Source organism: Centropristis striata, chromosome 20, assembly GCF_030273125.1.
Source record: "Centropristis striata isolate RG_2023a ecotype Rhode Island chromosome 20, C.striata_1.0, whole genome shotgun sequence".
Classification (NCBI taxonomy): domain Eukaryota; kingdom Metazoa; phylum Chordata; class Actinopteri; order Perciformes; family Serranidae; genus Centropristis; species Centropristis striata.
In genome coordinates this window covers 11,155,184-11,179,480 of record NC_081536.1, presented here as the reverse complement: position 1 = coordinate 11,179,480, position 24,297 = coordinate 11,155,184, and the positions used below count along the sequence as shown (strand labels likewise).

Here is a 24,297-nt window from a genome sequence, read left to right as displayed (position 1 = left end):
TTAAACAGAGGTGAAGTCGGCGGGAGTTTTCTTTTTTTTTTTTTTTTTCTCTCATACTTCCGCTTGCTCTGCTTTGTCTCCGTGTTGTTCAAACACCATCGTGGACAACTTTTGGTTAGTGTGGGTAACACTGCTGCCCCCTTTGTTCTGTAGTTTTATGGGGACTTTGGGTGTATTTGTGTTTTTTGGGGTATTTTGGGGGGAGGGTGTCCCACCTCGGCGACAATATGCGTTTTTGCTGTTTTTTTTGTTTTGTTTTTCTTATTTAAATGGTTAATGGCAATATAGATCCCATAGCTGGGTCAGGTGCACCTCTCAGATTTATTAGTTGGAATATCAGAGGTATGGGTAATCCTGTCAAGAGATCTAAAGTTTTTACACACTTAAAACGTTTAAACTCTGATATAGTATTTTTACAGGAGACTCACCTTCGTATTAAAGATCACCGTAGGTTACATTGCCCTTGGGTAAGTCAAGTCTTCCACTCAAATTTTAACTCAAAAGCTAGAGGGGTCGCTATTCTCATTAATAAGAAAATTCAATTTTCATCCACTGATGTCATCGCTGATAGGAACGGCAGATACCTTATTGTTGCCGGTACCCTGATGCAAAAAAAGGTTTTGTTAGTAAATGTATATGCCCCGAATTTCGATGATGTTGAATTTGCTAACAGATTGCTGAGTAATATCCCCTTCATAAATACGCACCTGCTGATCCTCGGTGGGGATCTAAACTGTGTTTTTGATCCAATCTTGGATCGTTCTAATCCTCGTGATCTGACCCAATCTGCTATGTCTAAAGCATTCACAGATTTTACGAAACAGAATGGTCTCATTGATCCGTGGAGATCTCGTAACCCTTCTATTAAAAAATTTTCTTTCTTCTCTCAGGTGCACCTTTCATATTCTAGGATTGATTATTTTTTCATTGACAGCGCTCTTAATTCATGTGTAAAATCTTCTGACTATTTAGGTATTGTAATTTCTGACCACTCACCTTTGTTATTAGATATTCAACTTTCTACTTATAAACGTAGCCCACCACTTTGGAGATTTAATTCTCTTCTTTTGGCAGATAAAGAGTTTTGTGAACTCATTTCAAATTCTATTGATGAGTTCTTGTCTTTCAATCAAAATGACTCCTCTTCATATTCACTGCTATGGGAGACACTTAAATGCTACCTACGTGGTCAAATTATTTCTTACTCTGCCCTAACTAATAAAAAGATTAATGCTAGGCTTAATGAACTTACATCTGAGATCAGTAACCTTGATCAAAGTTATGTGCTGAACCCTTCTCCTGAACTACTTAAGCAGCGTCTTGATCTGCAAACAGAATTCGATCTAATTTCAACTAAAGAGGCAGAGCGCTTGTTGCTATGCACTCGAGGCTCATATTACGAACATGGCGACAAGGCAAGTCGTTTACTGGCACATCAGTTACGACGTCAAGCCACTTCCCGTTTGATACCTAGTATTAAAAACACTAACGACACGGTTACTACAGATCCCTTGGAAATTAATGCTACTTTTAAATCATTTTACTCTTCATTATATAAATCTGAATTTCCCACAGACAACGTTAAAATGGATGAATTCCTTCAGAACCTTTCGATTCCTGTCATTGATATTAATACTTCCAGACAATTGGACTCCCCACTCTCCCTTGAAGAAGTATCAAATGCTATCAAAGCTATGCAGTCTAACAAAGCCCCAGGCCCTGATGGCTTTCCGATCGAATTTTTCAAAACATTTATTGGTAAATTGGCACCTATACTTTTATCTGTATTCAATGAATCTTTAGTAATCGGTTCATTACCTCCAACTCTGACACAAGCCACTATAGCGCTCCTTCTCAAAAAAGACAAGGATCCAACCTCCTGTAGTTCCTACAGACCATTATCTCTGCTTAATGCTGATGTAAAGGTGTTGGCTAAAGTTATTGCATCTCGTCTAGAGAATGTGCTTCCTTATATTATATCCGAGGAGCAAAATGGTTTTATAAAGGGTCGTCAATTGTTTTTTAATACCCGTACACTTTTCAATATAATCTATTCAGAACATTCGGCTGAACTTCCTGAACTTGTGATTTCTTTAGATGCTGAAAAGGCATTCGATAGGGTAGAGTGGGAGTACTTGTTTGCAGTTTTAAAGAAATTTGGATTTGGTGATAAAATTATTTCTTGGATTCGCCTTCTTTATTCATCCCCTAAAGCCAGTGTCCATACTAATGATGTCTACTCTGATTATTTTGCCCTTGGTCGCGGAACCCGACAAGGTTGTCCGTTGTCGCCTCTGCTCTTCGCCATAGCGGTCGAGCCTCTGTCTATTACATTAAAATCTTCCCCCTTAGTTAAAGGAATCATCCGTAATGGAATGGAATATAAATTATCGCTATATGCGGATGATTTGTTGTTATATATAACAGATCCTACATTCTCTATCCCTGCTGTTCTAGGTATTCTGGAGGACTTCAGCACCTTTTCAGGTTATAAATTAAATCTGGGGAAAAGTGAGTGTTTTCCCATTAACACTGTAGCATGTCTTCTTCAGCAGTCAGACTTACCTTTTCAGTTTAGTCCATCAGGGTTTAAATACCTAGGTATCAACGTGACTCGTTCTTTATCCAGCCTTGCATCAGCTAATTTTACTCCCCTTATCTCAAAGATTACATCTGATATTCAAATATGGGGTAACCTCCCCCTTTCATTAATTGGCAAGATCAATGTTATTAAAATGAATATCTTACCAAAATTTCTATTTTTATTCCAGTCAATTCCTCTTTTTCTACCTAAACATTTTTTTGACTCACTGGACAAGATAATTAGTTCTTTTATTTGGGGCGGGAAGCCACCTAGAGTTAGTAAATCTTTACTGCAGAGATGCAGACTTAGTGGAGGACTTGCATTACCTAATTTCCAAGCCTATTATTGGGCTGCTCACATCCATAAACTTTGTTACTGGCTAAAATCTTCTGGACCCTCTTGGTGTAAATTAGAACTATCATCCTGTAAGAGATCTTCCATACCTGCTTTACTTTATTCATCTTTACCTATAAAACCCTCTTTATATACTAAGAATCAAGTTGTTCTTAACACACTTAAAATCCGGTTTCAATTTAGGCGGCATTTTAAATTTGTAGCTGCATCTTCCTCAAGTCCTATCAACAACAACCATTTATTTCCTCCATCACTTTCGGACCCAGCATTTTCAATATGGCGTGACAAGGGTATTAGACAATTCAAACATTTGTATGTAGGTGGTGTATTGGATAGCTTTGCCAATTTGTCGTCTCGTTACGGCCTCCCTTGTAATCATCTATTTCGATATTTTCAAATTCGCAGTTTTGTTACTAAGTGTTTCCCTAATTTCCCTTCTTTACCGCCAGAACAGCAATGGGAAAAAATATTATCATTTACTCCTCATCACAGAGGAATCACTTCAAAGTTGTACAATATTATTTTGGCTTTTAGCGACCACTCAAATGTTAAACTCAAGAGTGCATGGGAAGGGGAACTGGGAATACAAATATATGAGGAGTCGTGGGAACAAGCCATAGAGAGGGTAAAATCCACCACTTCTTGTGCACGTCTTGGACTTATTCAATTTAAAGTCGTACACAGGGTGCATTTCTCCAAGTCTAGACTGTCTGTACTATATCCAGAAGTGGAAGACAAATGTGATAAATGCTTTGGCTCTTCTTGTCACCTCAGCCACATGTTTTTTCTTTGTCCTGGTCTGAAAGATTTTTGGGTGGGTTATTTTATTATTATGTCAACTGTTCTTGGTGTAAATCTCCAACCTTGCCCTCTGATTGCTATATTTGGGATTCCCAGCCCCTCACTTACACTGAACTCTAAACAAAAAGATATTATAGCTTTCACATCCCTGCTTGCAAGACGTTTATTATTGTTACACTGGAAATCTGCTAAATCTCCTTCTATTTCCCGTTGGCTTAAAGACACCATGTTTTTTTTAAAGCTTGAAAAAATTAAATATACATTAAGAGGAAGTACAGTCAAATTTTTTCACAAATGGCAACCTTTTATTTCCTATTTCACTAATTTAGAGGTACTACCTGATTGAATTTCTGCCTATTACTGTTGTTGTGCATTTTATATTGCATAATTGATCAATAGTATGTTTGTTGGTTGTGATATGCCGAGGTGGGACGTGGGTGGGAGGGGTGGGGGTTTACACTGCACTCTGTAATCTAATTTAATTATTTTCCTTCTACAAATCTAGCAGTGTTTTTGTTCATTTTCGTTTGTGTATGTGTATATGTGACTGTTTACATGTACATATATGTATAAAAAATAAGAAAAGGATAATTGTATTTCTGTAATTGGGAATGTTTTTATTGTATTTTTCAATAAAAATATTTTGAAAAAAAAAAAAAAAAAAAGTTATGTGATTATAACACTTAGACTTTTGCTCCTTTCACACAATTGATTTTCTAAGCCGTGTAAAGCTGCATAATGATATGGTTAATCAAGCGCACATATTATTTCTTAATGGAAAAGATGTGTCTGTATCTTGTCTCATTATAACGTTTTTTTTGTTTCATATGCTGAATAGATCCAACCATTTTCAACAGCAAGCCAAAACAACATGTTGTGAAGGTAATTTTGGCTGTTAACTGCAACATAAAACACATAATTGTTAAGCAAAACCCAAAACATAGAAGACCTGAAAACAAGCAAGTGTGAAATTTGAGGTCTATTTTCAATTATTTAAGTTGAAATCTCTGCAAAAGCAAAGACACTTAACAGCAACTGCTGATCTGCAAATTAAACAGTGACTAAACGACCAACCTTTTTGCCTCTGGTGTGATGCTCAGGGAGGTTTTTCTACTACATCATGTCACAATTGATGACAGTAAATGCATAATGTTTATTTTATTGTAATGGTGTGCTTATGCTGTGAAAAACATCCAAATTGTGACAACTGAATACTGGATTGGAAATTAGGCTGTAGAAAATGCATTATGTATCTATCTGTCATAGTTTATTTTCTAATGTTAGGAAAGAAAAGTTTTAAGTCGAGCCTGATGTTGCCTTATAAATAAAAGAAGGATCCCAGTCACTTACAGCTTTTTAATTAAATACTGGAATAGGATTGGTACTCTGTATTGGCCGAAAAGCCTAAGTGGGATTGAAAAAGTCAGGTCATTGCATATAGATATGCATATAGATAAATCTTTTTTAATGTAGTGTCTACATTAAAAAAAGATTTGTCTCCATTTTAGCACTTGTAGCACTTTTAGCCCTACTCCTAAAAAAGTATAGTCTGCACCGATTGGTCAGTGTTTCTGCATCTGTGTGGTACCATTACTGCAGCTCATGAATGACTGTATCAGCACTGTAGATACACTTTCTACCTATATATAGCATATATGTGGCATTACAATCTTTAAAAAAGTCCTGACAGCTCATTTAAGGGCACAGCTTCTGAATACAAGCTGTGTGCATTTCTCCATGAATTGAGCAGTTTGATATTCTCCCTGTAAAAGACATGAGAATCTCACTTTTTTTACAACATGGGATCACTTAAAATTCAGAAAAATGCCCAACAAAAGTGTTGATTTGTTTAGAGATCAGTTAACCAACAACTTGTGACCTCTGACTTTAATGGGTTGATGTTTGACGGATCACGAAAGCCTGACTAACCACCTCTCTCTCATATTACATCTGAACTTCTTGACATTTCAAACCTTGGAGCAGTCTAGAAAATGTAGTCATTAAAGCTTCTATAAGAAGTGAGAACTCACACCAAGATAGGAAGTTAGACTGGCGGTAATTAAGTAGTAATTGGTATTTACAATACAGTATCATATGGGTGTATAAGAGCACATGCATTTCTTCTTTTAAAAAAACACTAGAAATCATAAAATACAGTAGCCAGTTTTATATCAACATTTTGTAGCCTGTGTGTACCGTACGGCCTGAATCGCACAGACAGCACAGAGCTCCTGAGACACTTATTTGTAGAACTCAGCGAAGCACATGTGCACGGCTATAAATAGCTGCAGCCCGAAACCATGCTGCCCCTGCAACTGCAGGCCACATAATCTGACCACTTGGATGACATCTTTCATTTCCTTACGTACAACAAATACGACTGATGAAGTAATCATTGTGGTGCAGCTGAATTTGTGGAAAGGGGTTGAGGTCTTATTTTATGGTTTGTGAATGGTATTTATCGATCCAAAAAGGAACATTTATAAGACGTAAGGATATGTTTGTTGTATTTAACCTAGTCAAAAACTACAGTTTTGGAACATGGCACTGGTTTATTGTCTGCACGAATGGTAAATACCAAACTGATTGCAACAGAAACACACCAGGCATCTGGAAATTCAACTAGCTGCAGAACAGTTTACAGCAGTTCACACTTTCATTGCTAGATTTCCCCAAGTTTCTTTTAACAAGAGAAATGATAAATAGTTGTTTTTTTCAGAGAATGCCTAGCACAGGGAGGCCGGTGACACCCTTTGGCATCTTGTTACGTCACAGTGCCTAAAATATCCCCACATTTCTGAGCCGAGCCAAGTCAAAAAGTCCTAGCAATCAAAATCCAGCCAGTGTAATCCTCTTGACCTCGTATGGGAGAGAAATCAAAACAGACATAAAGACTAAACTGAAAAGCCCTTCGACCTTCCAGCCTTTGACAAGGACTTGCTAAACATTCTTGCTAAACAGCTCTCAGTTCACATCTCTAGTTGTGTCACAACCAGCTCAGTAAGTGAAGGCATGTGTACCTTAGAGTTGTTTTGACTACTTAGCTGTGTGTTGCATGGCAGTGGCAGTGATTTGGAAATACAGGCCTGCATCACTGAACTTGATCTAAGTCAACATATCACTTTGATGGAACAATAACAAAGTTCTGAAATTTCACACAATGACAGGAAATGAATCACTGGAACCATCTCTGATACTGCTCACAAGCAGGCAGAGAAGACATCGTCTTACCAAACTGCAATAATTAGTGTTCATGTATTAAAGCAGACCTAATATGTGAATATAACTTGATTATTTTAATCAAATCATAATATCAATATATTTACAATTAGTTTAGTACCCCTGGTTGGGAATCACTGATTCTACCAGTCTCCAGCCATGCTAGCAGCAGCTCTGTACTTGGAGTTACTTTGAGCTAAATGCTAACGTCAGAAAGCTAACATGCTCACAGAGGCAATGCTAACATGCAGATGTATAGCAGGTAAAATGTTTACCATATTCACAATCTTAGTTTGTTGAGGTTGTTAGTAGTCCTGTCACATAACTATTTTTGTAAGACGATACTTATATCCCAGAAATTATTGCGATAAACGATATTATTGTAATTTTAAGACCAATTTATATATTGATAATATAATAGGATTATAATGCAAGTACACCCTTTCAAAGAGCAATTTACTTTTGATGCTTAAGAATATTTACTCATAGGGCGGACCGGGTTCGAATCCGACTCGGAGCCCTTTCCCGCAAGTCTTCCCCTCTGTCTCCCCCTTTCACTCTGTCACTCTCAATCAAGCCTTAAAAAAGGCCAACAAATATCTTAGGGAAAAAGAATAAAGAATATTTACTCATTGTGAAAACAATATTAAAATATCATTAATTAATAAAACAACAGAGCAGTATTGACAGGAAAACATTTTCAATTAGCTTAGGCGCTGTGCTAGGCCCCCTGATATTTGTCAGACATCATTTTGGCATCAAGCGTTGGTGAAGTTAACAAGCCCACAATGTAAACACAATGTGCGTTATAGAGGTCAGACAAAATGATCATGGTCATGTCCATATATCCTAGGGGATTGAGATACTTGTTAGAATGCCAACTTTAAATTAATTAAAAACAATGCATGTCAGTGGCATGGCTAAAAATGTTCTGTTCCAATTTATGGCAACCCAAAATGCCTAAAAGGCTTTGCAATCATCTCTCCTTGACATATAACCATAACATATAAGTTTAATGCACATTGCCAGACAGTTACAACAGAGGCCGACTGAAATGATGACTCGGCTAAATACAGTTACCTTCTTTTGTTGTCTTTTAATAAGCACGTTGTGAACATGGCATCCTGAAGATGGTAAATAAAATACAAGTGCAAGGGGGGAGATACTAGCAGGTGCATTTTTGTCATTCTTTGTGAGTGAGAATACGACAGTCAGGCCTCTCAGACGGGCAGGGCAGCATCTGAAATATGTGACTGGAACAGCTCACTAACTGAAACAGGTTGCCAAGCCTTCAAAGCAGCCCTCACCAATCACTCTTTGTTTTAGTCTCCAAGCTTAAGACAAAGCAAAGAAGTCACAGGAAAAGCCTACAGCATCTACAGAGCATATGATTATCTTGTCTTCAGCTCCTTTCTACAAAGTGCTGCAGAGGAAGTAGGCAGGATACAGGCTACTGAAGAGGGACAGTATCAATCAATAGGTGTCTCCATAATTAATCATATTAATGACAACTACAACATCAAGTTTCAGGTTGTTATGATGCAATATGTAATATCTCCACTTGTGAGGTTGAAATATTGTACCACTCTTCATGAAAAGCAAATGGAGGATGGAGGTGAAGCTGGCAAAGTGCCCCCAGACATGAGCTGTCACTATAAAGTCAAGGAGAGGAAGGAGGAGCTATTAATGACAGCTAATGGGACATACTGTACATACATACTCACAAGCATGAACACACAGATGCAGTTGCTAACACTTCAATACAAGCCTGCATATGTGCAGCAGCTGTTACTGCAACTGCAACATTTGAGAGACTATTTGTGCATGTGAGGAAATCTTGTTTCCCTCCACAGACTCTCACTCAGATTATGGAGAATCCTTAGCAAGACTTAAAGGTAATCCTGTGTAAATTCTTGGTGGTGCACTACATTGTGTTTCAGCATCAACACATTTCTGTTTTGAAAACAGCAGCTACAATTGCTGAACACTGCCAAAATACAGAATCTCACAGACACCACGAAGCAAAGGTTTGTGAGAAATGTGAGTAACATCCTTGATAAAGTTAAACTTTTTATACATTTTGAATTATATTTAAGAATTTTCACTGTCTAATGTATGCCTTACATATTAGCAAGTAGAATGAGCTAAATGGTAAATGGAGTGCACTTATATATCGCTTTACACTACACACTACGCTCATTCACCCATTCACACACACATTCATTCTGGTGGCCGAGGCTATCCTACAACGGTGCCACCTGCCACCACTGGGAATTAATTCATACGCCGATGAACGCAGCATCGGGAGCGATTTGGGGTTCAGTATCTTGCCCAAGGAAACTTCGACATGTAGGGAGCCAAGGTCAGGGATCGAACCACCAACCATCCGATTGGTGGGCGACCACTCTACCAATCGCACCTAGTCAAGAAACTAGCTCATAGCAGCTCATTGGGCGGGGGTAGTAGCAGCAGCAGCAGCAGCAAAACAACATATTTAAGCCACCTATAGAGGCCCACAAAAAAACAGAACAATACCAGTTATCAGACAGCCCTTTCCGACAGGGAACAAAAGCCTTTATATTTATCTGTGTTCTCTTCAAAGCCACCAGACTCCATTGACAAAAACGGTAATTTTACCTCACAGAACATTAAGTCAAAGATCGTTCAGTGTTTCTGCAAACTGGGCGTGTGCCAACAGCCACCTACTATGGTAAATATGCTGACTATGAATAAGAAAGTCATAACAAAACAAATCTCTTTAAATTATAACCTTAATATCAACACCTTTTTCAAAATAATGGCATATGTGATTTTTTTCAGGGTTTTTTTTTTTTTACCAGAGGTGCCCAGCGTCATGGGGAGATGATTTAGACAACAAACAAGCAAAAAAGGTAAAAAATAAAAATGACATAGGCTATTAATTTCAGAAGGTGAAAATATTGAACATTAACAATTGAAAGCAGATTTGACAGCAGTCTAAACCAAACCCAAAATGTATCAAAAAGACAGTGTGCCACCACAACCTGCTAGAGCCCCTTCAGTGCTCCTGAACATCAATTGTACAGGTCTCTGAAACTCTTATGAAGAGACAAACACAATGTACCTGAAAGATATTCACTCTGTTGTTGTTGTGATGACATGTCCGCCCAAAATCTACAATAGGGACACCTTTACAACACTCTCCATACTATACTAGATTATACCTGTACTGGAAATGTAGTACATTTACTCAAGGAGTGTACTTTAGTACAGTTTTGAGGTACTTGTACCAGTTTTTCCACATACTTTATACTTCCACCTCATGAAATTTAAGGAGCAAATATTGTACTTTTTTACTCCACAATATTTCCACTTCACAAAGTTACTTTTCAGGTCACGCTTTAACATGAAAAAATATTATCAATTTAATCAATAATTAAACCACATAAAAGTATATCAAGTAGGTAAAATTAGCATTATCTGGACAACAGTAAAATGCTTACATAAATGCATAAAACATAATTAATTATGTTATATATGTGTGTGTGTGTGTGTGTGTGTGTGTGTGTGTGTGTGTGTGTGGCCATTCTGCATAACGAGTACTTTTACAATACTTTTGTACTTTTACTGAAGTAAGTTTTGAATGCAGGACTTTTACTTGTAGTGGAAAAAATTCAGTGTGGTATTAGTACTTTTACTTAAGGGATCTGAATACTTCTTCCACCACTGCCTATACTATTCTCTCTATACTATACTCCCCTCCCTGATCTCTCTTTTAACAAGTCACAACTGCTGTCAGACATTTCATGAGAGTATAGCAATGTTTTTAAAGCAAGAGGCTTTAGAGTCAACACTAAAACAGATGGAACTATTCATTTCCTGGCCACCTATGAAACAGTGGAGAAATCTGTTTCCTACTGCCAGAATGGGATGGCTTCCCAGCATCTGCTGCATTCAGGAAAAGAAGGGTGGTGCTGCTGGAGTGAGAGAGGAGAGGAGAGGAGAGGCTACAGAGCATGAGTCAGGGGTGGGACAGAGACGCACAGGATGATCTCATGCAAGAGGAGCTAAGCAGGGCTGTGGAATGAGATTCAGTCATGCTGGTCTTCCCATCACCATGACAGCGTATAAATACAACATTTAGAAATACAACAGTGAGCAGGCAGCAGACAGGCACACATAATGCAACTGCATTAATGGTATATATGTGAAAAATATTAATTTAAAAGTATTCCAGAGGGACGATGCATGTATGTCTCTAAATGATAAATGTAAAACAAACATATGATTAAAGACTAAATAAAAAATGGAGCCATTTCTGTAGCTGAAGACTGGTGGAGCAGTAAAAAGCTTTCTGAGAGCCCTGCTGGTTTCAATTACACTGCTCATTTTAAATGAAGTCTATTGATTAGATCAATGAAGGGCTTGGCCAGGACAACAATATTAGGCTCTAGCATTAGTACATACTGTTCTGTGTATTTACTATTAAAGATTTTTTGTTTGTTTTCCACATAAAATCTTGTTAAATTTGTAGACGATAACAGCACAACAACCGGATATGAACTGTCTATATTTCACATATAAACTGACACACTTATCTGGGAAAAACATCTATGGGTGAAACCTGTAAAGTGAAACCACAAGCAGCTGCTAGATATTATTGTGAAATTATGTAGTATCAAGTTGAGCTGGAGTTGGAGCCAAAAATCTAATGCACTCAATCAGCCATTAGCACTTAGGATTTTGGCTGCGGTAGCTGTGAAATAACCCTTAATAATTAGATAGCTCAGTGATTATAGTATCTTAATCATATTTGTTCACATTTTTGCTAAACCAGATCTATTGTGTGTTGGTTTAAATAGGTTAGTTCCATTTTTCCAGCTATGAGGGCCGTTTATTGACAAGAATCTGGCAACATAATACATATCATGATACAGAGGTTACTATTCAATATATCATGATATATCATGGTACTGTAAGCAAGGTGATATATTATGATTTTGTTTGACTTAATTTTCAATTATAGATAGTTTATAGAAAACACCATCATAGGCATAAAATCTGATTTTAAAAATATATTTTTTTATTCAGTCAGAACAGTGGGATCTCAATTTGCATTTATCTGTCTGCTATGAATACTTGCTTTTTAAACTATTTATTAAATTCAATAAAGTGATTTTAAAAAATCAATGCAGTATCACGTTACATTACAACACAAAGCTCAAGTGTATCAATATTTTCTTAAACTTCTACCCACAATCAAATATGCAATATGCCAAGCCAAATATTGTTTTCTAAAAAAAATACTTGCTGTAAATAATAAATAGTTTAATTACAATGGAAAATGATTGGTTGGCAGTCGATTCATGTATTTAATGTACTTCATTAAATGTTAATGTATTCTCTCCTATTACCATATTAAGTGTTCTTAAAATCTATGAAACATCTTCTTATTGCTTGCATGTAAAACACATAAGTTAGTGTTTTAGTGCTTCATTTTTGGATGCCACAAAGGCCAACTGTGAATGCACAATCTTCAGTATGCAGTGTTAATCTGTGGGCTGAGTTAGGTGGGTACAGATCGCTTTCCAAGTGCTGTTCCTTGAATGAAAAGCCAAGAAAAAAAGTGTCACTACCATCAACTTGACACATGAACAAGTCTCTGGAACTTGGATGCTGCACCTCTCAAAACAAAGTGTCTTTTGTACAGAAACAGACAGTCTCCATAGAAGCAGCCGGCTGTGTGTGTGTGGGCCACTGGGCCATTTGAATGTGATGAGTGGGCTGTCGACATAGAGCAGAGGGGTTGGGCTGGGCAGGGCCCAGGAGGATGGACAAAGGCAGTGACTGTGCAAAAAACACAAAGCTCTCTCACTCGTCACTGTGTGTGATAACGCCAAATAATACACGTGTAAAAAGGTTAATTTAAATATTTATACGTTTTCTTAATGTATGTGCAGAAGTCTTTCTTGGAATGAGAGATAGAGTCATAATGTAGACTACAATGATTCACAGACAGACCACACCCTACTATAACAAACAGCTTACACAGCCAGGATCCTAAAGACTGCTTTACGTCATCTAAGAGGTGATTCTCCTTAAAGTTAATAGGTTGTATACGTCTATGAGAAAGTACACACGGAAAGATGGTTCTTTTTATCATATTACACTCAGGAAATAAGCTTTACAGATGTTTTACCGTTAGTTTACTTAATAGAAAGTGATTTTGGGGTGACTCATGGCTGCTACTCATGGGCTGCAGTGTACTTTCACAGATTAAGTTTAAGATAGTATCCTGTTTAATTCATTTTATTTACATTTTCTTGATGTAGAAGTCTTTTAGGACTAGGGGAAAAAACAAATTTGTCTTTTTTTTTATGTGCATCACCACAGAAAATTGTGTCAAATACTTTAATTAAAAATGTTTTTAAAAAATATAAAGATATATTTTCTAGGTTCTCTCAAAAAAAGATGTAAAAAAAACACATTTATTTGAGTTCAACTAAGGGCTGTCATAATATCAGATTTTCACCACCCAATTAACATGGCCAAAATACATAAAATAAAAATATTATTGCGCTGTCTATAGAAATTTTGCACAAAAATAAATAACACCATCAAGTAAATTCATCTTGAATTTTGTTCATTGTGCGTTTTCTCTTTTTTGGCAAATAAATTACACTTTAAATACAAGTGTAGGGAGTCTGTGTGTAAGTAATGGAATTTATTTTAAGGGGCCTTAAATCACTTACAGGATATTATCATATGTTTATTATTACCATCGAATACTTTATGAATACAAATACTTTATTTTTGGATAGGGACAGTGCACATTAATGAACATCGATAAACATCTTTGTAAATATGCCGGATTATAGCAAGGCTACTAGTTTGCATCCGTAGTCCCTAAAAAATTAAAAATAAATACAAATATAAGACAGCAAGTACATAGGTAAGATACAAATAGAGGAGACAACACACACACACAACACAACACATAGCAGACCCAGACAGGATATAACTAAGCAATAACAAGTAATGTTCAAGTCAATTTAATTTCTTTAAACATCACCGGTATTGTCAGCAGTACAACCATACTTTCAACCTGATGAAAGAATTTAAACCATATAGCATCCTAAAAACAAAATTAACCACACGAAAAGCCGACTGAACCACCAAGTGTCTAATCCATTAAATCTTCCCTGATGTCAGAGGATGATCAACTGTTGGGAAACTCAATGGCCCCTTCATGTTGACGGGCTGCCGAGCAGGCTCTGCAGGAACAGTGTGTCCCACGCAGCCGCTGCCCACTGCCATTAACTGTTGTGTGCGTCGAAGAAAGCGTGTCTTTAACTCATTCCTCAAGTTTACAGTCTTTTGTTAAGCCTGCATTGAATTTCAGCCAGACCCTCTGCAAATCCTCTCTTAAGTGTACTATTAACTCTAATACCTAATTAGTGTGGCATTCTTACAGCTGGAGCAATAAGAACTACTGTACATGTATGCTCTCAGTCATTGTAGTGCTTCATCAACAAAAATCCTAAACTTGTATTCATGACAAACACAGTTCAGAACTTTGGACAACATTTCTTTAATTTTCTCAATTTTTTTATATCAGTTAGAGTTCACCAAAGGTCACAATGGTGATGAACAAGATCATGCATCACTAATATGGCACTCACTCACTACAATGAAGCCTGCACGTGTATTTCCTCCAGTTATTATATCTTCTCTGAAACTGACAGCTGACATTAACTTAGAGGTGCTTGATGACTCTGGATTTAAGCCAGTGAACAAGTGAAAAGCACCCACATAAAGATAAACTCAAAACTGCAGATAATAACAATAAATCACTGTATAGATTCTACAATTAAAATATGAAAACGATCCAATCCAACATCCTGATTAGGTGACACAAAGACAGACCTGTTTCCTTCTTAATAGCTGGCCCACTGGCTGTTTACTGTTCCTTTTGGTTGTGTTTGTTTGGTTGCTGTTGATGATATTGTCATGAAAATGTCTCTCTGTGATTCTCTACGCATCACATGGACAGAGGCTCGGGGCTCAACTGCAAATAAAACTAAAGCGACAATGAAAACAGGGATTTTTCCAGTAAGTAGCCAGCGCCCTATAGAAAAATATTTTGCTCGTAGTGAAGCAAACAAACTTTTTTTTTTTTTTTGGACACACTAAATACAATTCTAAGCCATTTTCATGACCGGGAAGACACAAGTAAGCCCTTATCTTCCAGTCATATACAACCCTGATTTAAAAGACACTTGGGACGGTGTGTAAAACATAAAAAGAATGATAAAGAGTGTATATTAACAAACACAAAAGTTTGAACATTAACTATACTGTCTTTATACAGTTTTCAATTGAATACATATCACAACAGATGAGCAAATTATCACATTCTGTTTTATTTACTTTTACCATCCCAACTTTTTTGGAATTGGGGTTATATACTCAAATATATAGCTTACAATAGTATTTTATGAAATAACTTCTACAGAATTAGATCCAACCTTCTTAAGCCATCTTCTCACATTAATTACTTTTGATTTGATTTTTATATTTTAGCCTGTTAACCATAATCTCACTCGTCACTCTCCACCATTCTCAGGTACAAGCAGCCCATAACTTTTTTTTTTTTTAAAAGAAAGAAAGAAACTGATAATCCTCTTTCCTTAACTGATCAAATCAACATGTATTTACATTCCAAGGATGGAATGTATTTTCTTCTGCCATGAAGACACTTATGTAAACAAAGCTGATAGAAACAGGGTGGTAGCTGAGAATGTTAGAAGTAATGATTAGCCCACCAGCTGAACTCCAGTTTCTACAAGGATCACTCAATAACTAGATGTTTAAGTGCATAATAACATTGGTATGGAAAGAAAATGACAGTACATGATGTCAGTTTTAGATGTAGCAATAAGATTAAATATGTGGCTACAACGCTTTCCTGAAGTTGTTGGTAAGTTGTTGGTAAATTTCCTGAAGTTGTTGGTAAATTTTGGTACAATATGAAGAAAATACTACAATAAATGACTTACGTTTCTTTGCAAAGTCCATTTTTCATGCAACAACTGGCGGAGAGTCAAACATCCACCAAAAATGAATATAAAAAATGTAAAAACTCATCACAGTTTAGTGATAGAAGCTCATTGTGTGTTGCAGATCCTCTGCCTGAAGACAACAGCTACAGATTCCTAATGATGCTACATCATATGATCCCATTAGAGTCCAGTCAGGGCTTTTAAAGCCTTATACCACAGCTGACTGGCCCTGCTGGCTACAATACTCAACAGCTGACAGAACATGCTTACGGCCAGCATGAGCACAATAGTGCACAGTATATGCTATTTATTGTTTTACTTTGGCTTCTTTTGTGGAGAGGAAACACAAGAGTTAAAAGCGCCGCTGTCAGTTTGGATTGAGCTCCAGCAGATCTCCACAGGCCTGGCCTCAGAGTGCATGTGTAGGATTTTGTCAGCGAGCTCTAGCTGTCAAAGAGACACTGAATAAAATAGACCTCCTATGTGTGATGGATTTGTTCTAATTAATAAATGTATAGACCCAGAAAGAGCTATATGAAGTGACATGAGCTATGAGCTAACGCCTCACCCAGCTATGTCATTGTCCTGTCTGCCCTAAGACAACACATACATCAGCTGAACAATAATCAGTCAATGATATTCACCCTAAAATATACAATAGATCATTTAAATTGAGAAAGTATGATTTAATTCACTCAACTCGATTTTGAGCTTTCAGTATGCCAATAAACAGTTCAGACACTAATCATGTGGCTTGACATGTTCCAAGCTAAATATTTCCCTAAAACAGCTAAACAGAACAGAAATAATCCTCTAATCTAATGATCAACTGAAATCATAAAAAGCTCATAATAAAGCCTTTGTGTTGGCTACTAAAATGCAGCCTAATTGTGATGTCATGCAGGAAATATTCCCACTTTTCCACTGCAGGGATAAAGACACTAAGACCAGCCAGTCACCACAGAGAGAGGGGGCAGGCTGACATTTATTGAACTGTCAAGCAGCAATCAGGCAATTTCTTCATCGTCCCCAAAAGCCTAAACACAACCAATCAGCATTGATCCTACCTTTGTATTTTTCCAAAACATCCTCATAGGCTTGGAGGTATTCCTGCTCGTCCGAGAGACCATAACCCGGCGGTGCGTACTGAGCCATAACCCGGGCTCCACAAACTGGACATTCACCAGCGGCGGACGGGGACACAGCGTGTGTGCATGTGTGTATGTGTGTGTGTGTTTGTGTGCATGTGTGTGAGGACTCAAGAGTGATCGGCGCTGTTGTTGCACTGAAGGAAACGCCCTACATCCCTCCCTTGTCTGCGCTCTGCCCAATAGGCGACACTTCCTCTCCGGAGTTCAAGAGATTGATAGGAAGGACTGCCGGACGTGCTGCGCTGCAAAAAGTGTCCGTCTTAAAAAGTCCACTGAGATAATACTGAGTCTTAAATATAAATACAATACAAATTAAATCTTATTTTCCTATCACAAGAGGCTAAATATTTCCCAGTCTGGTCTTATATGCAGGGATTGGCACCAGTAGGTAAAAAAAGATATCAGAACCAGACTGAATGGCATGTTCATTTTTTACAGTGTGTAATAATAAACGCTTTTCCTTGTCAGGCGTCTCCGTACCGGCTCGTAACATGGACCACGATCTTTTTTCATTGTTGGACACCTGCTAAAGACTTCAACAATACTGTTTGAGATGATTTTTGTGTAATTATTGCTGTCAATATCTCATCAGCTGTCACAAGATATCTCACAGATTCCTGTCAAGTGCCAAACGTCACTTACAAAAGTCCCTAAATCGACATCTGATACACTGCAGGCTATATCTGACAGGGGGTTTACAACATCAAATAGTTTCAAAGTATCATTATAAAATAATTAAGTGCTGTAAAAGTTAAGCAGAACACGTCATCAAAAGTGAAACCAACAAGAGTCCATGTCAGCAGGATTTATTTTTTTTAGTTATTTCGTCTATCTGAATCTACCAACCTGATTTTTATTAGCAACTTTTGTTGAAATAATTATTGAAAACATATAAAGATGCAATAAAAATGCTAATTTAAACAACTGATTATATAGAAATAGGAGAAAGAAATAATATCTGCTTTCTAAAAAAAATACACCCCATATTTGAAAGGCTATAATTAATTATATAGCATCATATCCAAAATAGGAGCAGACCAAAATACCGTCACATCTGCCACAAATCCAGACCCCATTTATGCCCCTAAATAATCGGAGGATATGCTACCAGTGAAAGATACCTTAACAAGTCGCTATACGATCATTTAGACCTCATAAGCACTGTATTGCAGCATATTCGCTCATTGTTTTTCTCGTTACGGTGCATTACCATCTGATAACCGGACAACAAGGAGAGTGCCACTCACCTGCGATCCTGAGCACGGCTCTCTCCGCCGGATCCAGCACCGATCCTCCCTGAATTTTCCTCTTGGATCGCTCATGTCTCGGCAGGTTCCAGGGTAAAGTGTCCCCGGGTGCAGGTGATGCCGACCCAGATTTAGCGCTGTAATCATCCTCGTCTGAGAAATCCGCCGAGGAAGACATGGAGCAGTGTAGGGAAGGGTTCCCCGAACTGGAGCTCTGTGAGACAAAAGAAGACGGGGGTAAAGAAAAAGAACAATGTCTTGATGTCACCCACACACACAGTCAAAATGAATGAGAACACAAGCAGGAAAAACACGGCGCAAATCGCATTATTTCTCACCATCGCGGGTCAAAGTGCGTAATGTGAGCGTCTAGGTGTGAGGACGCCACCAGCTCGCAATGATCCATAACAATAAAAGATTGAGCCAAATAAAGGCAATGTGGAATCAATAGTATCTGGCTCCCCCGCCAGGTCAACAATAAGACTTACCACTGTATACATGGCGAGCTGTCAGCTGGAGGAAAAATTATTTGTTATTAGCTTCCACCCTTTAGTCACACATTTTGTGCGTCAATTTGAGAGCAGGGGTGTGCCACGCCCTTTGAGGGATGCTCCGGCCACGAGTTCGTCTCCTTATCTACGCATTAAGGATGCTGAGGTGATGTCAGATCTCCAGAGGGCTGAACGGATGGTGCGCTGTGTGCTGTCGAGGCAGAGCTGGACCGTGATGGGAGAGCAGACTGCATGTGTCTCCACCGCGTCATACCCGGTAGCCAACAACAGCAGCAGCTCCAACAGCGACGGTGGTGTTAGAGCGCCATCCCTGCACACAAAAGGTGCTGGGTGGCTACAAAAACATCAAAAGCAGGGGTAATGAGAGGACAAGGGCTAACACCGTTTGTTATGGCAGGGGCCTCACAACAGATGCACGTTAGCTCCACAGAGAGTAGACTTGCTGAGAGGACTTTGGACACTGCAGACGGGGTGTTAACCACAGAGGGTGCAGTGGAAGCGATCACATATGCTGAGCTAATTATCTGACAGGATGGGGAAGGCCATGGGAGCAAAAAAAATGGATTGGTTTAAGTAGGTTTAACTGGGTTTAAAGTTAAACCCATTTAACCAAAAATCCAATTAAAAAACTCTTTATACTATTAAATGCATCCTTGCAGGGATTGTCTGATCCAGCTCACCTTTGATGTGTTATTCTTCCATGAATCTTTGCAGGGTTTTAATCTTTACTATGAGCAACACAATTCTCATTTAGAATATGATAAATGACTGTTGCAATGTCCTGCTGCACCCTGACACACCTGAGATTGAGCAACAGAGCAAATGCAGTTAAACACAAGCTCACAGAGAAGGAAAAGGGTGAGGTGCTAAATACCTGTATAATGACACTTAATTTGCCTAAAGATAAATCAGCATTTAGACACAGACAGCTCTGGTCATGTAGAGTGCAGTGCTAATTTGCAAACATTAAGCTGAGTCTGCAGTCATTTTAAGGTTATTATTAGAAGGTACACTTGGAGCTATAGCACATGAATGTAAATGTGGAGGATACGTTTGAAGCTTCTGGTAGTATGTCTACAGGGGTACAGGAAATCATTTCTATTTTTAAACAGCAGTAGTAGTGAGAGTCTGTTCTCAGTGTTGGATCAGAGCTGATAAAAGCAACTCGCTGTTAATATTAGCAACCTTTTCATCACTTTTCATCAGGATGAGAGTCAGCGCTGAAAAGGCAGCTTAGTGTTGCAATTTTTATCAGCTTTCTGCTTATTCATAATTCCTACCACTAATAGGGGGGAAAAATACATGAATCGAGGGAAGCTAATGCTGGCTATTATGAAATAATTATTAGTGCGGCTGCTATAGGAATAAGTGTATGTTCTCCCGAGTCAGCACTGTCTTTTATATAAGGAGCAAACTGTACAGGGTTAAGAATAGTTGACAGATTAGAGGCCCTCCCTCCCATCGTTTCATACAAGGCTTATCCCCTCCATTAAGGGAATTTACTAAATTCTTTATTCTCTGTTTGCTAAATGTGCAGTTTTTATTCAATAAAAGTCACATCCAGCTGCATTTATAAAATGTTCCATTCATGACTTATTAGTGTAGCAGACTTTGTTTTAGTGGCGTACATAATGTGAAAACAGGACAGAATAGAATATGTGAAGTAGTTCCTTTTCACTGGTCAGGGTCATTCAAAGAGATTATCAGTTAAAAACACAAAATACAAAAAAATTCTGCATTATTCATTTGGCATAGTTTAGTGTCAGCTGCACATGCTAATATATCATAAATGATGCATGGTGGGCTGATCTTGGCCAGGACTTGTTTATGAAGGACTATTACATGTTAAAGTCGACTCGTTTACTACACATGACAGAGCTCTTGTGGTTCGATAAATCTTCAAATTGCTATTCTTGTTGTGATCCAATAATATGTGGAACTCCTCTGTCTTTTGTGTTATTAAACTATCAATACTGGCAAACACAGGATTGTGGAAAAAATGTATCAGTAAACTTGGAAGTAAAAGTGGATTTTGTTTTACCCATGGTAACAAAATATTTGATTTGGATGCATCAGTAGCAGCTGTTACACAAGGACATGACTCTGATTAAAGTGTTGTTTTCTGACAATTGCAATAAGAAAAATAACCAAGCTCTTTGTTTCTGTTATCGACAGTATTGCAACACTAATGGAAGCATGGAGTTGCAACAGCTTCACACAGATCAATAAGTTCCTCTGAACACAGTTAGCCAGTTCAAACATCATTGACATGTCAAGTCTGTACTAAATTAAAGTTTTACACAGCAGTAACAGCTGTAGCCCTTTGCCAGGAGAGAAGTTGTGCAGGATATTTAATATTCTCGACATAATAACTGACATTCAAATTCACATACATTGAAAAACACACACAGACTTGGTGATTTTGTGAATGCGGGATCAGGATTCTTTCCTCTGGAATAAGAAAAAGATATTCTCAGATTAGAGCAGCAGTGCACTAAGAAAGCTCAACACACCAAAGTAGTTCAATGTGGTTTTGTTCCCATAAGTACATGTTTCTAGCTGAGTGTTTCTCTCCTTTCTTGTAGTCATGTGGTCCCTTCCAGGAAATGGATCAATATGTGGGTCAGGTGTTATGCTGTCTCCCTCCTCACCTTATTATTTAACAGAAACTGGTAAAGGTATTGGAGGATGGTGAAGCACACTCTTGTTTAGAAGCATCGCAGCTAATTCACAAGGAAACATAAAGACACAGAAAGGGAAAACCAAAAACCTAAAACTGTTCACAAAGAGCTGAGCTGTTGATCCGTGCGAGGATACATATTATGTTCCCATGCCAACATAGTAAATTGTTAACAGACTTAGAATGGATTTAAGAGGACACGTAGCAGCATGCCAGCAAAGAGGACTGCAAAAAAGACAAAAGGAAATATTGGATTAGATTATCATTTGAAATGAAAACCAGAAATGAGAAAAATCCATATTTGTGCTCTCCGTGAGGGAAATACCTAATGACCAAGTAGTAGGAATGATAGTATAGATTATTCATTTTGAAATTACCTTTATGCATTGTGATTTGTGAATGTAAGATATTTAGATCTGACAAATTAAATACAAAGCTTGTACTTTGGCTTTCTTATATATTACTTATATAAATAGGTACAGTGTGGAATTTTCACCAAATCCTTTTTATTGACATATGACTGATATGACACTGGTGGTCGCCGATTGATATTAATGCTGTAAAAAGTTTAGCTTTAAGCACCAAAACCACTTTCTTAAGGTTAGGCAACAAAACCACTATCCTCAGGTCAGGGAAAAACAGGGTTAAGCTTTAAAAAACATTACTTCTGGACATACAATATCTTCAAATGGTGGGACACAAACACCAGTCTCCTTGTTGAAAGACTGGGGGGGATTTTTAGAGGTCCAGTGCATCACTTTTCATAGGAAATCATATAAACAGTTCATGAGGACAGCCTTAGTTTCCCCCGATGTCAGTCACATTGGCCAGACAGGCTTCACTAGATAAACACTAGACTAGATAAACTAGATTTTTATTTTTGGTGCTTAGGTAGACTTTGTTAGACCCCATTACTATGCTTAGCTCGTGTTGCACACTGTTGGCACTGTAGAAGAGCTAAAGAGAGGTAAGACACTTGGGAGCGTGCATACGTCATATCCTTCAAATTTTGAAGCAAAACTGGCCCAAGTCCTTTCAACATCCACAGACTGAGAAAACTGAGAAAGTCAGGGAAGGTCTTAGTATTTGAGATGCATTAAAATGCATCCACACATTGGCAATACAAATCAATTCATACATGTATATTGCTTCTTATAGAACCTTTAAGGCCAAATTAGATTACCTGTTGGAGAAAGTTGGGGTTGCAATCTGCTTTTAAATGTCCCTTAAAATTACCTTGACATCTTTTTTTTTGGTTAAACATACAGTTTTCATATGTTTTAAGACATTGACTTTGACTACAAGTGAATATACTTTTGATCCATCTTCAAAACAATACATACAGGGATACAAGGCAACAACACAATAATAAATAAATAATTTCATAGAACCTATAAATGAGCATAGTTTAAGAGCAGGTTTTACAACATTGCCCTCTGTCTTTGAGCAAGCTACTGAATTCTTACCAGGTTCAAGGGCACACTGATGTCCCTGTGGAGGGGAGCAAGCAAAAAATAGCATCAGTATTAATCATGGTTACAGTTAAAAGAGGGGTACCTACAGGTTTGCGTGTGGGGGTGACTTGCACAGACTGGTAAAACTCTGGCAGGACTCTCTTCTTCACTTTGCGTTTTCGAAGAGTCGAAGATGAATCGGGGTCGCTCTCAGGAATCTCGACCAGATTGGGTTTTTCCTCTGTCACTCGAGCATGGATGCTCCTTCTTGCGTGACGTGGACTGTGCCTGAAGCCCTGGGAAACAGGAGCAACGTGTCAAGCTGGCAACACATTAGACTTTCAGAAGGCATAGCAAGAGAAATTAAAAGCTCTCATCATAATGTCAATTGAAAATTGTGATTCCATTCAGGTTTCTAGAAGAGGGTGCATGACCTAGATTTCAGAGTCAGAAGTGTTAGAGAAAGATGAGTCAGCAACTCCAATCACCACCAGCAGAAGGAAAAACAAACTATTCAATAGAACAGTTGGAGCTTTTATCTATGGTTTTCTTCATCTTTCTTTAAGAGTTATATACTGCTCAACATTTAAAGGTACTGGTCAGGGAAACTGTTTTTCAACATTAAGGCTCAGCAACTGTCTGTCTGCTGTTGTGCCCTTGAACACGATACTAAAGCCCGACCAGCTACAGTATACTGAGCCAGTGGGGATTCAATGTCCCGTGGTTCAATAACATCACCTGCAAAGGAAGGGAAGCTTTTGAAGCATTTGCTTTTAGCACTTCAAAAACACAGAAAATCAAAAAAAAAAAATGAAAGGTTTATTTTTAGCATCTGTTTATTACATGCAAATATAACCTACAGTATAAAACTGTCAGTACTATGTTGTCATTTTAATGAATACTGGGTTTGTTTAAGGTTTATTTGATGTGCCAATTGGCTACTTTTCATCAACCCCTTTTTAGTTTCAGTGAAATTACAGACGAATCCTTTCCATGCCAGTTCATGACTGAAACACAAGAATGATAATAACTAAGGCAGCTTTTGCCATAATATAACATTTTAAATCCTAAGATGGCAATTTGGATGTGGTAGTGGTGGCTTTAAGCTATTTTCGTGCATTTTGACTTGAATTCTTGGCGTTTTATTTTGAAAGCTCAGTGCGTTAAACGGAAACAGCTCTACTTGACGCATTTAGGCATCAAACATGATGACATACTGTCTGTATATAGCTTCAGTATTATAAGATAGAGTGG

At 37.9% G+C, this 24,297-nt stretch overlaps 1 protein-coding gene across 5 annotated transcripts in view; it reads right to left on the bottom strand.

The window, feature by feature from the left end:
- dst (dystonin) overlaps positions 1 to 24,297 on the bottom strand; it is a 136,770-nt gene that overhangs the window by 111,426 nt on the left and 1,047 nt on the right. For 4 of the 5 annotated variants that reach the window (XM_059359820.1, XM_059359816.1, XM_059359817.1 and 1 more), the window contains exons 3-4: positions 23,151 to 23,339; positions 18,398 to 18,611 (exon numbers count right to left, since the gene is read on the bottom strand). In XM_059359820.1, the coding sequence (XP_059215803.1) occupies positions 18,398 to 18,611; positions 23,151 to 23,339 (403 nt within the window). Of the gene's footprint in view, positions 1 to 17,066; positions 17,168 to 18,397; positions 18,612 to 23,150; positions 23,340 to 24,297 lie in introns of those variants that run through there. The other variant, XM_059359821.1, reaches the window with a different exon arrangement.